This window comes from Bos indicus x Bos taurus, chromosome 17 (genome assembly GCF_003369695.1).
Source record: "Bos indicus x Bos taurus breed Angus x Brahman F1 hybrid chromosome 17, Bos_hybrid_MaternalHap_v2.0, whole genome shotgun sequence".
NCBI classification, from domain to species: Eukaryota; Metazoa; Chordata; class Mammalia; order Artiodactyla; family Bovidae; genus Bos; species Bos indicus x Bos taurus.
In genome coordinates this window covers 19889786-19904848 of record NC_040092.1, presented here as the reverse complement: position 1 = coordinate 19904848, position 15063 = coordinate 19889786, and the positions used below count along the sequence as shown (strand labels likewise).

Here is a 15063-nt window from a genome sequence, read left to right as displayed (position 1 = left end):
GTCTGAAAGTAATTTCCAAATGGTTTGGAAAAAATACAGGGCATATGTATAAAAAAGAGATGAAACATAGTAAGAAAAAACTTTTTTAGGATAACAGTTAAAAAATAAGTAAAAAGTGATAACCTCTCCCAAATTAACAATTATTTATATTCCCTGTGAACAGACAAGAAAACTGAATATGCAATTGACTGATGTCTTAGTCAATTAATTTTCTTGTCTTTTTAAATGAAAACCGACCTCCTACAAATAAATGTAGCTCAAGACCTATGATAACAATAAATATAGTTATAAACCTGAGATCTATCCAGGTATTCCACTAGGTTCCACTCATTCTTGACTCAGTTATTCTTAATTGTTTTTGCTGTTGTTGCTATAAAGTAGTTCAAAATACATGTCAGCTTACCGTGCTAATTCCTGTTTGCACCAGAGAAGAAATACCAGATACTTCCAAAGAATACAGTATTTCCATCGCAGGTAATGAACAGACCACAAGGTTTTTCATCTAAGAAAAACAAGACAGCTATGAATTTCTTAGGTCAGTATAAACCTCTAAGCACAAGATAGCACTTACAATCCAGGACATAGATGAAAACATTTGATACAAAGTTAATTGAAAAAATAAGTAAATCTGTTACTGTATCATTTAAAGGTTACATATAAAATTATATCCTATCCCATCTTCTAAATCTGCTACCTGGAGTCCATTTTACAATTTGAACCTAAGGCGAATGTAATTTGGAAGACAAATGTAAACGTAAGGCAAATGTAATTCCTCAGTGTCAGAACTATGAAGTATCACTATAATAAGCATTTTCTTATGGAAATGCTCCAATTAAAGTATGGAACAGAGATTTATACTTTGTTTTTTAGATGAGAAAAAAGAGCTCTGCAGGGTTATTTCTGATCTGTCAAGTACCTGTGTGAACTAAGAGCTAATATATTTCAAGACTACTTAACAACTAGTTTTGTATTAATGCTATTTCTAACACATAATATGGACAAATGTGAAATAAATTCTCCCAAACCTTCTTATTAGTAGTAGTTGTTAGAGCCACTAATTTGAGATTTGTAATCCCTTGCCTGAAAGAGAAAAGAAGGTTTAAGTGAATCACATAAGCCAGTTGCTAGATATAAGCTAAGTCAAAGTGATATCCTTGTATAAAAATTTATTCACACAGAAGATAATGAATTTGACTTCTCAGTGTTTATGGCCTAGACTGACACTCTTTCTAACACATTCATTTGGAGCTTTTTGCGTAACCCATTTGTCCTTAATGGCTAATAATGAAATGGTCTTTACCCTGTCAGTCTGTTCACAGTGTTATTTGTAATGTAACACATAATGGGGCTTCCCTGGTGGCTCAGCTGGTAAAGAATCTGCCTGCAATGAGGGAGACCTAGGTTTGATCCCTGGGTTGGGAAGATTCCCTGGAGAAGGGAAGGCTACCCACTCCAGTATTCTGGTCTGGAGAATTCCATGGATTGTACAGACCACGGGGTAGCAAAGATCTGATCAGAACCAGGCAAGAAACCTGGTTCTAACAGAAGGGAAATCAATGTTGAGTGTCATAATGTACCAGGTGACTGATGAAGGTGACTCTGCTTCTGTAGTGAGAAGAAACTCTTCTACATGAAGGACAGGCCAGTTCCATATGGGAGTTAGGGTGTAAATATCCCATAAGCTCAACACGTTCTGCAAAAGAGACATTTCATTGACACATCCTCTTAATGGCTAAAAATTTACATTTGGGAATCTATCTTTTGATATGTAACTGAAATAAAGTACATTACACAAGACAGTAATTCACCCCAGCTAAAGTCCTTGTCTTGGTAAAGTTTAACAACATTTCCACTGTTAAATATAAAACCAAGTGAAAATACTTAAGGCGAAATATCAGAAACATACATCAGTATCAAGAACAAAAAGTAGGTTGTCTATTAGCTGGAACTTCTTTGCACCTACAAAAGAGAAAGCAAGGTGTGTAAGGCCTTCGTTTCTGGGTTATGTATCGCCATATTTAAGACAGTAAACTAACATACTTATGAAGAGGCAGAAGTGCACTTAAACAAGAAGTTTCCATTCCCATTTATTTCCTCCCCTCTACTTTTCTGGATGACTACTAAAACAAAAAACCTCCCAAAATGAAGAGTAACAACAGCAATGCTCCAAGAAGTCAAATATGCAGACAATCATAGACTAATAAGCTGGCTTGTTCGCAAGAGTTATTTGCTAAAATGGGCCACATGCTAGACTTAGCATATTGACATGAAAATAACAACTCACTTTCAATTACCAAAAGTAGTTTCATTAACTTATTTTTACCTTTGATAATCTCTGAATCAATAACACTCTTAACTGTCATCCCTTTCCTGGAAGAATCTGGCTCCCATTTTGAGAGTGCACAACTGCCAGTTCCCTACAGAAGTGAAAACAGTATGTCAATTACAAACTTGGTTTCAGACCCAAGTTCTCTTCCAGGTAGAAACATCAAAGTTGTACATGTGACTAATTTCAAAATATATTTATATATATTCAAGCTCAGCTAGCTGTTATCATCCTGTTCCTCTCTTAGTTTTCAAGAGAACAGAATGAAAAGAAAAGTGAACTCCTACCACATGAACATTTAACAAGGAGCAGGCACGTTCAGGCAACTTAGAGACACCAGATAAGCTTTAAGACTTCCTCTAGAATTATGAGATAAATACAGTGCTTGATGAAGTACTGTCATTAAAATAATTACTATTTGAAAAAAATTCATAAATATTCATTTCAAATTATTTGACGCCCGATGAAATACTGAACAGGATACACTCACTAGATAGGGAAAAATACCTGCTTAATATATAAATTTGGCAAGCAAACATGTTGTAAATGCTGTAATAATATAATTCAATATAGAATTTTTGCCTACTCCACGAATATGATATTAGATGTTTTGTTTGCTGCTGTTGCACTCATAGCTGAAGTGAAAAGTGAAAGTGTTAGTTGCTCAACTCTTTGCAACCCCATGGACTATATAGCCCATCAGGCTCCTCTCCATGAAATTCTCCAGGTAAGAATACTGGAAGTCATTCCCTTCTTGTGCGGATCTTCTGGACCCAGGGATCGAATCCAGGTCTCCTGTATTACAGGCAGATTCTTTACCATCTGAGCCACCTGGGAAGCCCTAACTTAAAGACATGCTAAATGTCAGGTAGAGATTAGTGAAAATAAAGATGCAATAGTTTTTCCCATGTAGAAACTTAGTTAACTCTATTGAGTTAATTTCATGAAATTTTCTAATTTCCCTGTTTCTGCTATACACTACAAATTCACAATTTTACCAAAACTATGTTTTAATGAAGAAATGTTTCAGAAAAAGAAATTTGAAATTTTATAAAAAAAAGAATTACCCCAATTATCACAGGGATTTCGCTTGCTAAATCACCAGCCACAAGATTGAGACAACCGAGAGTATGATAATTCTCAGTAGAAATAAAGCTGGACTTGATTTGTCCTTGTAACTGCAAGATTTAAAAAAATAAGAATGTTATATATATGCTCCATAGTCCAAACTCCTTGGAAAGATTGATAAAAATCAGTTAAATCAACAGTTACAAATGTATCTTTTAATGGGAATGTCATTAAAATGTTTTATTATGCTAATTCCCCCAAATCAACCATTAGACAATTATGCAGAAACACTTTCCTAAACTGGCATTTAAGTTTTAAGAAGACAGTGTGGTCTTGTCTTCTTACCTTCTTAGCTGTATCGAAGTCTGCCTTTTCAATCGCTGCATGAAAAAGACAAAGTAGGCTAAATTTATAGTATGACATAAAATACATACAAGTCTCCCCTTTTGTGTCAAGATGAAATTATATACAATCTAGTGAGAAGAACAACTGGTCAGAAATTAATAAAGTGCTGGTGACTTTTCAGTTTTGCCCTTGACCAAAGAAATAAACTGTGATGGCATGTTGTACTCAGGGCACCTGCCAGCGTGTCTTATATCCTTATAGGGCCTCTCCACACGTTCACGCACCACGGTTCTTCCTACTCAGCGTCTTCTCCCTGTCCCAACTCTCCTAGTCAAGCTCTGAAGTGCTACCTGTGATGTCCTCAACACTTTGCACTCCCTTTTGGAAGAGCAGTTTCACTTGTCCAGCTCCTTCATCAAACTTAGAGAACTGTGTACCTTAAATCTCCTCATAGCCCCAGCATCTGGCACATCCTTAGCACATGTGTGCAAGCATGCTCAATCGCTTCAGTTGGGTCCGACTCTTTGTGACCTTTGTGACCCTGGCACTGTAGCCCATCAGGTTCCTCTGTTCATGGGATTCTCCAGGCATACATACTGGAGTGGGTTTCCATGCCCTCCTCCAGGGGATCTTCCCACCCAGGGATTGAATTCTTATCTCCTATGTCTCCTGCATTGGCAGGTGGGTTCCTTACCACTAGTGCCACCTGAGAAGCCTTCTTAGCACATAGTAGATCTTTAAAAAAAAAAAAAATTGTTGAATACATGCCTAGAATCAATTCCTCAATCTCTGCCAGCTCAGAGGGATATAAGATCCACACAATTCACTAACACACTCGAGATTACTGCTCTGTATTATTAATTATTAATGCAATCATTTCAGTTTACAGGTTCATTCATTTCAACAAAAAGCATTTATTACTATGTTAGCATATCGCCCGTCTCTCCGACTAAGTTGTAAAGTCCTTGAAGGCTATAAATAAATAGTTCTTCAGATTCTGTTGCAGCCCTAACTTGGAGAATAAGTATATTACGAATACTCAAAGTATGCCCAGTATCAAAGAATGGAGTTACACTAAAATATTCTCGAAGAGACTATGTTAAAATTACTTGGAAAACACATAAGAAATATTGCTGTGGGGCTTCCTTGGTGACTCAACGGTAAAGACTATGCCTGCCAATGCAGGAGACACAGGTTCAATTCCTGGTTTGGGAAGATCCCACATGCTGAGAAGCAACTAAGCCTGTGCACCACAACATTGGGCCTGTGCTCTACAGCTGAGGAACTGCAACTACTGAAGCCCATGCCCCCTTAGAGCCCGTGTTCCACAGGAAAAGAAGCCACAACAATGAAAAGCCTGCACATCGCGACAGGAGAGCAGAATTCCTGATCTCTGTAAATAGAGAAAGCACACGCTCACCAACAAAGACCCAGTGAAAACAAAAAATTAATAAAATTATTGATAAAAAAAAGAGCCCTTTGCTCAAAAAAAAATTCGCTGCAAATCAGTAATAAGAAAATAATACATTACTTACCTTGTTGAATTTTTACAAGCTGAAGGTTCGTAATATAAAAAAGTCCATTGTTTGTAAGCAGCAGCATATAATAGGTATCTATTAAAATAAAATCAAGCCAGCTTCTTTAAAAGGCACATCAATAAAAAATTTAAATCAGAGTCTGGACCTAGCTTAAAAATATGTCCATTTGCTCATTTAAAGTCTAATAACCAAATAATATAGTAGCAACACAGATAAAAGTTATTTATAGAGAGTTGGTAAATTATCTGTAAAAGCAAAATTACTTCTTAGAAACTTTTATAAACCAAACTTCATTCACCAGAAAAAAATAATCTCAGCTACATCAAAATAAAGGCCAGTTAACGTTTGTTAATCCCACTGCTGGGCATACACACTGAGGAAACCAGAAGGGAAAGAGACACGTGTACCCCAATGTTCATCGCAGCACTGTTTATAATAGCTAGGACTTGGAAACAACCTGGATGTCCATCAGCAGATGAATGGATAAGAAAGCTATGGTACATATACACAATGGAGTATTACTCAGCCATTAAAAAGAATACATTTGAATCAGTTCTAATGAGGTGGATGAAACTGGAGCCTATTATACAGAGTGAAGTAAGCCAGAAGGAAAAACATAAATACAGTATACTAACGCATATATATGGAATTTAGAAAGATGGTAACGATAACCCTGTATACGAGACAGCAAAAGAGACACTGATGTATAGAACAGTCTTATGGACTCTGTGGGAGAGGGAGAGGGTGGGAAGATTTGGGAGAATGGCATTGAAACATGTAAAATATCATGTATGAAACGAGATGCCAGTCCAGGTTCAATGCACGATACTGGATGCTTGGGGCTGCTGCACTGGGACGACCCAGAGGGATGGTATGGGGAGGGAGGAGGGAGGAGGGTTCAGGATGGGGAACACATGTATACCTGTGGTGGATTCATTTTGATATTTGGCAAAACTAATACAATTATGTAAAGTTTAAAAATAAAATAAAATTAATTTAAAAAAATTAAAAAAAAAAAAGAAGTATAATAAATATACTAAAATCCATAACAACATTTTAAAAGAATATTATGTATCCTTAATTATCTATAGAACTCTTAAAACTATAAAAAAGTTTAGGATATATTATTTAAGAAGAGTTAACATTTAAGCCTCTGAAAAGATCTAAAATAAACTTTTTTTTAAAACAATATTAATTGCACCCCAAAAGTTTAACTTTGTGTAAGTGCTAGTCACTCAGTTGTGTCCCACTCTTTGTGACCCCATGGACTATATCCCGCCAGGCTCCTCTGTCCACAGGGATTCTCCAGGCAAGAATACTGGAGTGGGTTGATTTCCTCCTCCAGGGGATCGAACCCAGGTCTCCTGCATTGCAGGCGGATTCTTTACCAACTGAGCCACCTAGTGCAAATTAATTTACCTAATATATTAAGTACAAATCTGATTTTTTGACTGAACATTATTAAGAAGATATTAAAAAAGAAATTTAAAAACTTACCTTCGCTTGAACTATCTTTCTCAATAACAAGATTCCGGTAAGTACACTGATTTTCATCGTTAGCTTTCTGAACAAATGCCTAATTACAAATTAATATCAAATGATAAGATTAAACCCAGAAAAATACAATCAAAGATTATTTTCTTTAAACTCGAGGGTTATCAATTATCATTAGCAATAATTTTACCTATATCCCAAACATTTTAGTCTTGAAATGGAAAACTGTTATGGACAAGTATACAGTCTTCAAACTGTAATTTTTCCATTTTGCACTTATGTCATGTTTTGTGGATTAAAAAATGTTGCCTGCCATTTCAGCAAACAAAGGATGCTGCAGCCACATCCAGCCATGAGGGAACTCAGGATGGAGATGAACAGGCTGCCCACTGGCCAGCCCTCAGCCACGGCAGCTACTCCCACGTGTACACGGAAGGGACTCTGGATGGGGAAGTGCCTGATACTGGCCCTGGGTGGTAAAGGTGCACATATCAAGGAATGATTTCAGTGAGCCCACTCTTGCATCTTCCCATACATAGAAAACACTAAATTCATTAACCTGAGATACCTGATTTTCTTTAGTTAACAGTACTCTTTTGATGTTCCAACTATATGGTCTGTCTTGCAAAACTCCTATATATCCTAGCTCCTCTCTTACTTCTTCAGAGCAGTCCCTCAGAGCTATCTTGAGAGACTGCCCCCTGGGCTTAAAGTTCTCAGAAAGTCCACCCAAAAAAACGTAATTCTCAACTTTCAGGTTATGCATTTTTTTCAGTTTCTAAGCTATGATTCTTAAATTCAACGTTAAGAAGCATTATTCTTGTAATTTAAAACACAAATCAAGCAAAGCTTTGCTAGAGTTTTTAGCTAAGAGATAGTTCAGAATTTAGATAATGAAGATGAAAAACATAACAAGGTAACAAGCTCTTACATTGGTGAGTAATGTTAGCTTTGACGTTACATGAATAAGATGTAGGTTGCCACTTCTCTCCCCAACCAAAAGAAACTTTCCTTCTTGACACAGGCCAACTACATCCACTTCAGTATCTGAAAATTTCAAATCAAAGTTATGCCAAGCTTCCTCCAAAAATGCTTATTTTCAATACAAAGAATCGCAAATTTTGTTATTAAAAGTCAACGATTTAAGAAGCTTCTTTTAAATATTTCAGGAAAGTAGTGATTAATGGCAAAAGGAATGCTACTGACTCTTAGTCAATAAATATTTGCTGAGCACTGATAGGCTAAGCATTGCTCAAGGCCTTTTGTATACATCTGAGAATATTACCAAGAGTCCCATCTTCATGGAACTCAAATGCTAAGGCAGAAATAGATGATAAACAGTCAGCATAACAATCTAATTATATGACACAAACAAAGGTGATGCAGAGGAGGGAAACAGAGCTCTGAAGAGCCATGTGGTATTAATTGGTGTGCTCAGGACAGCTCCCTTTGTCAGATCTGAACAAAAATTTGAAGGAGGTGAGAAAGTTATTGTTTGCACAAAAGCAAGAAGGCCAGGGGGAAGTGAAGACTGAAAGGGGAAGACTAAGACAAAAGGCAGTAGAAAGTAAATTGTTTATAACTAAAATTATTCACTAGTAATATCTGTACACAGAGTACTATATGTAGACAGAGTTTCACTTTCCATTGGTGAAACTGAATCTTGTGGCCCCATCAGGGTAGATATGCTAAGATTACACAAAATATGGGTTTTCCTCCTACATGTTGAGATCAAGATTTTATTCTCATGTGCATACCTTCTAATTCCTTTTCAGCTAAGTTTTGTTTTAAAATAATTCATTAATTTTTCAGCTCTTCTCACAAAAACACTTCAATTTCTCTCAATTCAGTTCAGTTTAGTCGCTCAGTCGTGTCCGACTCTTTGCGACCCCATGAATCGCAGCACGCCAGGCCTCCCTGTCCATCACCAACTCCCGGAGTTCACTCAGACTCACGTCCATCGAGTCAGTGATGCCATCCAGCCATCTCATCCTCTGTCGTCCCCTTCTCCTCTTGCCCCCAATCTCTCCCAGCATCAGAGTCTTTTCCAGTGAATCAACTCTTTGCATGAGGTGGCCAAAGTACTGGAGTTTCAGCTTTAGCATTCCTGTCAAAGAAATCCCAGGGCTGATCTCCTTCAGAATGGACTGCTTGGATCTCCTTGCAGTCCAAGGGACTCTCAAGAGTCTTCTCCAACACCACAGTTCAAAAGCATCAATTCTTCGGCGCTCACCCTTCTTCACAGTCCAGCTCTCACATCCATACATGACCACAGGAAAAACCATAGCCTTGACTAGACGAAACTTTGTTGGCAAAGTAATGTCTCTGCTTTTTAATATGCTATCTAGGTTGGTCATAACTTTCCTTCCAAGGAGTAAGCGTCTTTTAATTTCATGGCTGCAGTCACCATCTGCAGTGATTTTGGAGCCCAGAAAAATAAAGTCTGACACTGTTTCCCCACCTATTTCCCATGAAGTGATGGGACCAGATGCCATGATCTTCGTTTTCTGAATGTTGAGCTTTAAGCCAACTTTTTCACTCTCCTCTTTCACTTTCATCAAGAGGCTTTTTAGTTCCTCTTCACTTTCTGCCATAAGGGTGGTGTCATCTGCATATTTGAAGTTATTGATATTTCTCCTGGCAATCTTGATTCCAGCTTGTGCTTCTTCCAGCCCAGTGTTTCTCATGATGTACTCTGCATTTAAGTTAAATAAGCAGGGTGACAATATACAGCCTTAACGTACTCCTTTTCCTATTTGGAACCAGTCTGTTGTTCCATGTCCAGTTCTAACTGTTGCTTCCTGACCTGCATACAGATTTCTCAAGAGGCAGGTCAGGTGGTCTGGTATTCCCATCTCTTGAAGAATTTTCCACAGTTTATGGTGATCCACACAGTCAAAGGCTTTGGCATAGTCAATAAAGCAGAAATAGATGTTTTTCTGGAACTCTCTGGCTTTTTCCATGATCCAGCGGATGTTGGCAATTTGATCTCTGGTTCCTCTGCCTTTTCTAAAACCAGCTTGAACATCAGGAAGTTCACGGTTTACATATTGCTGAAGCCTGGCTTGGAGAATTTTGAGTATTACTTTACCAGCGTGTGAGATGAGTGCAACTGTGCAGTAGTTTGAGCATTCTTTGGCATTGCCTTTCTTTGAGACTGGAATGAAAACTGACCTTTTCCAGTCCTGTGGCCACTGTTGAGTTTTCCAAAATTGCTGGCATCTTGAGTGCAGTACTTTCACAGCAGCATCTTTCAGGATTTGAAATAGCTCCACTGGAATTCCATCACCTCCTCTAGCTTTGTTCCTAGTGATGCTTTCTAAGGCCCACTTGACTTCACATTCAGGATGTCTGGCTCTAGGTCAGTGATCACATCATCGTAATTATCTGGGTCGTGAAGATCTTTTTTGTACAGTTCTTCTGTGTATTCTTGCCACCTTTTCTTGATATCTTCTGCTTCTGTTAGGTCCATACCATTTCTGTCCTTTATCGAGCCCATCTTTGCATGAAATGTTCCCTTGGTATCTCTAATTTTCTTGAAGAGATCTCTAGTCTTTCCCATTCTGTTGTTTTCCTCTATTTCTTTGCATTGATCGCTGAGGAAGGCTTTCTTATCTCTTCTTGCTATTCTTTGGAACTCTGCATTCAGATACTTTCTCCTTTGCTTTTCTCTTCTCTTCTTTTCACAGCTATTTGTAAGACCTCCCCAGACAGCCATTTTGCTTTTTTGCATTTCTTTTCCATGGGGATGGTCTTGATCCCTGTCTCCTGTACAATGTCACGAACCTCAGTCCATAGTTCATCAGGCACTCTACTATCAGATCTAGGCCCTTAAATCTATTTCTCACTTCCACTGTATAATCATAAGGGATTTGATTTAGGTCATATCTGAATGGTCTAGTGGTTTTCCCTACTTTCTTCAATTTCAGTCTGAATTTGGCAATAAGGAATTCATGATCTGAGCCACAGTCAGCTCCTGGTCTTGTTTTTGCTGACTGTATAGAGCTTCTCCATCTTTGGCTGCAAAGAATATAATCAATCTGATTTCGGTGTTGACCATCTGGTGATGTCCATGTGTAGAGTCTTCTCTTGTGTTGTTGGAAGAGGGTGTTTGCTATGACCAGTGCATTTTCTTGGCAAAACTCTATTAGCCTTTGCCCTGCTTCATTCCGTACTCCAAGGCCAAATTTGCCTGTTAGTCCAGGTGTTTCCTGACTTCCTACTTTTGCATTCCAGTCCCCTATAATGAAAAGGACATCTTTTTTGGGTGTTAGTTCTAAAAGGTCTTGTAGGTCTTCATAGAACCATTCAAAAATTTCAGAAAAACTTTCACAATATTTTCACCTATTTTCCAACAAAACCACTGACTTGTTTGTCCCTTAGTTTACTCTTAAATCCATATTTGCATATACATACTTAAAGCTCTTTAATCCAATAGGAATTCATTCATAAGCACATTTTAAATATATATAGTGCTAGAAGTATTCAAATATTTCCTGATGGTATTGAAATTATGCATAAGATCCAGGAACTTGAACATGCGTGTGTGCTAAGTAGCTTCAGTCGTGTCTGACTCTGCGACCTCATGGACTGTGGCCCACCAGGCTCCTCTGTCCATGGGATTCTCCAGGCAATACTGGAATGGGTTACCATGCTCTTCTCCAGGGGATCTTCCTGAGCCAGGGATCAAACCTGTGTCTCCTGCATTACAGGCAGATTCTTAACCACTGAGCCACCAGGGAAGCCGTTTTCTACTAATACAAAAACCCTGCAAATCAACTGTTGCTCTCCTAGTATGCTTTTCCCTAGACTTATTGACAGAAAGGATCATCTCAGTATCCTCTCCATCTGGTACTCAAGATTCATTTCTTAAAATCAGTTTAATTTCAAGTCTTATAAATAATGGAGTAAAGAAAAGGCAATGCTGTAGAAATTGGCAGCAAGATATAGTTGACTTCCAATTTGTTTACTGCATTACGTTAGACTTACCAAATGTAAGATGTAACTGAAGAGATCTACAAATACTGTCCAACAGTATCACCGATTGGTCTGCTATAATAATAAACCCATCACTTAAGCTGCATGCTTGTATTTTTGGATTTAATGAGGCCTGGGGGAGGGAAAAGTAGGACGAAAATAAAGCATTTTCATACATGTTTAACAACAGTCATCAATGATGTCATCACCCAAGCACCCAAGTTTAAAACTTCACTTGACAGGCCTCTTTTCTTGAGCCCATATAACTTCTTAGTCAAGTGTTTCTCTTTTTTTTAATGTTTACTTATTTGGCTGCACCGTGTCTTAGTTGTGGCACACAGGATCCTAGATCTTTTTGTGGCATGCAGGGTCTTTAGCTGTGGCATGCGAACTCTGAGTTGCAGCATATAAGATTTAGTTCCCTGACCAGGGATTGAATCCTGCATTGGGAACGTGGAGTCTTAGCCACTGGACCATCAGGGAGAGACCCCAGGGGCTTGCTTCAATTCTAGGTAATGTTTTACTTCCTAAGCTGGTGGTAGATATTCTTTGTATCATTTTTGCATACATCTGTGTTTCTAAAATGTCAAGAGGATGTATGAAAAGTTAGGTTTGGAATATTGACCTTAAAATGATGTATGGGGAATTCAGATGGAAATTTCCAGTAACCTGACACTAAACTTTGAATCCCCGAGAAAGGACTATACTCATTTATAAACAACTACCTTGTGGCTATCAGTCTTAGTAAACACAGTAAAAATTTTGTGAATGAAAACAGCAACATAACCATTACCTTTTCAGAGGAGATCTTTGCTAGTAAATCTACTTGATATAAAGCGGTTCCGTGTTCTTTTCCTGAACCAACACTTAGGTACCCACTTCCTGTATCATCATTTGTTAGCAGCTCAATATCATTCCACATGTTTCTGAGATTGTTTTCCTGATCAGGAATCACTGCCTTCCCTATGACAACTGTAAAATCAGACCAAATTACATCGTTGCATAGACTCCAGCTCCTTGGGAAATAAAAAGGCTTTATTAAATACATATATATATATGTATACAAATATACACATACACACCAATAAACAGAGACTTCTCTGTGTTATTTTTGTGGTCACTAGACACTTTGGATCAATAAGATATATGGAACTAGAACTATGATTATCACTAGAGAAGAACATACTGGTTTAGGGACACGGGCAATTTCGATCTTACCAATGTGTCCTAGAGTTTCTAGTATTTTGTATACCTAGGTGAAATTATAACAAGCTTTCATTTGAAAAACATCTTTAACCAGAATAGCAAAAAACAGTGAACTTTCTGAATGCATATTGTCTGGGATACCTTAGGTTGGTTACGGTTCCAGACGAACTTAAAAAACCATGTCCATTCATGTTTCCAGAATTGTTACGCCATAAATCTTAACAAGAGGTGGAAAAAAACGGATCAGGCTTCTGACTGGACCAAAGAGTGTGTCTGCAACCTTAGGAGTCACTTAACTATTTCATCAGCAAGGACTTAAATAACTCATTTCACTGGGTCTCCAGGGCATAGAATACTAAAATGAAAAGCAATGCTTGGATCAAGACTGGAGGGGAAAATAACCAAATAGTTACAGTTGTTTTGATAACTGCTCAGATATTTTTTTAAATCTTTGACAGTAACAGTACAGGAAAGAAATGATTTTTGACTTGGAGCTCTTTTACATTTAATAATCTGTTGTGGTCAAGCAAGTAATTTAACCTTTCTGTTCCTCAATTCTCTTCTGTAAAATAGGAATACAGTTGTACATAGCCAGAAAGGTCACTACCAGTTTCAAACGTTCACAAAACAATGCTTGGTTTCACGGCAAGCACTCACTTTTAAGTGCAGCTAATCCACTACTGTATTGGTGGAAGAAGGTAACATTTGAGCTAGTACTTACAGGAGCTTTTTAAATATTGGAAGAGCTCTTACTAGGAATGTAAGCAAGGGCACGAAAACAAGGCACATTAGAATAGACAATAATTTTAGTGTCTGTGTTTGGGCGGGAATTGGGAGATTAAGACAGGCTGAAGTAAATACTTCTATGAGTTTCGGAGTCCCACATCTGTAAGAACAGAGAAATATTATCAGCCTCCCAGGTATGTCACACTCGTTTGACAAAAGTTTACTATGTGTCAGGCACTGTTCTAGGAGCTGGGAATACATCTGTGAAGAAGACAGAAAAGGTCTTTGTCATTATGAAATTCATATCCCATAGGAAAGACAGACAAAAATAAATGCGGTATTTAGCAGGCAAAATAGTTTGAATGTATTATTCATTTAATCTGCACAATCCATTTTACAGGTGAGAAGCATGAATCAGGAACTAAGTAAATGGCCATGGTCACCTAAAATGAGTTAACGATGTCGCTAGAGAAGATTCAAATTCATGCCAGTTATTAACTGTTATACTGCTTCCCTATGAAAAAATAAGTAAATGCACAACTACAAATAATGCTCAGGTGAACAGGGGGTGGCGCATAAGAAAAATCTGGAAGGGGAAAGAGATGACAACTGAGCTGAGATCCCAATAACAAGACAAGGCAACTATGCAAGGCTCAGGGGGGACAAAGATGCAGGCCAAATATCAAAGATGCAGAGGGTGGAATGAGTTTGTGGCTGCTGTAGGGCCATATGAAGAATGGGATAGTGCGGGGGCTAAACCAACAGGTGGAACCAATGAATCCTTGATTACAAGATTGGCTTTCATCCTCAGTGCTAGGGTGGAAAAAATACTAAGTAGGCCTGTGAGTGATGTGATTAAGTCTGAGATTACTCTGGGTGCTAAGTGAACACATAAACGAATTAAACGAAATGAAAGTTTCAAATAGGCTCTCAGCTAGACATGGGCCAGCAAGAAACAACTCCAACCAATCTCCCGCCGGCGTCTTAACAGGATAACACCCCAAACTGAGCTGAGGTTTCTCCTATTTCGACCTAAAACCACCCCACCCCCCAGCTCCTATAGTAGCGTGGTTCCCCCTCCTCACCTGCAATTGAAGAAATTAAAGAACACTCAAATTTACCTCCCCCGCATCCACGTTCCCACAACCGCTACTAGAGTCTTTAGGGTCTTTGCCACAGGTTTAAATTGGCGGGAGAAAACCAAGCCCAACCCCTTCTACGGCGACTAGGGGAGGCCAAGATTGCTCTAGAAGCGAAATAGGAAGTCGCCCCACCCTAAATTCCACCAGTTCTGAAATCCAGGCAGATCTTTCTGTGGTACGTCCTTGGCCCCGCCCTCTCCCCGCCTTACCGGCTCCTTCAAAAGAACAACCAATCACCGTC

The 15063-nt window shown here is 38.4% G+C and overlaps 1 protein-coding gene across 3 annotated transcripts in view; it reads right to left on the bottom strand.

The window, feature by feature from the left end:
• The window catches only part of KNTC1 (kinetochore associated 1), a 70504-nt gene extending 55462 nt beyond the window's left edge, over positions 1–15042 (bottom strand). Inside the window, exons 1-13 of one of the 3 annotated variants that reach the window (XM_027566906.1) lie at positions 14766–15042; positions 12542–12720; positions 11761–11881; positions 7703–7818; positions 6775–6853; positions 5275–5352; positions 3740–3774; positions 3394–3504; positions 2324–2417; positions 1907–1959; positions 1578–1693; positions 1026–1080; positions 404–502 (exon numbers count right to left, since the gene is read on the bottom strand). In XM_027566906.1, the coding sequence (XP_027422707.1) occupies positions 404–502; positions 1026–1080; positions 1578–1693; positions 1907–1959; positions 2324–2417; positions 3394–3504; positions 3740–3774; positions 5275–5352; positions 6775–6853; positions 7703–7818; positions 11761–11881; positions 12542–12670 (1086 nt within the window). In that variant the 5' untranslated portion in view covers positions 12671–12720; positions 14766–15042. Of the gene's footprint in view, positions 1–403; positions 503–1025; positions 1081–1577; positions 1694–1906; positions 1960–2323; positions 2418–3393; positions 3505–3739; positions 3775–5274; positions 5353–6774; positions 6854–7702; positions 7819–11760; positions 11882–12541; positions 12721–13095; positions 14746–14765 lie in introns of those variants that run through there. The other 2 variants (XM_027566907.1, XM_027566908.1) reach the window with 2 other exon arrangements.
• Between the last annotated feature and the right edge of the window lie 21 nt (positions 15043–15063).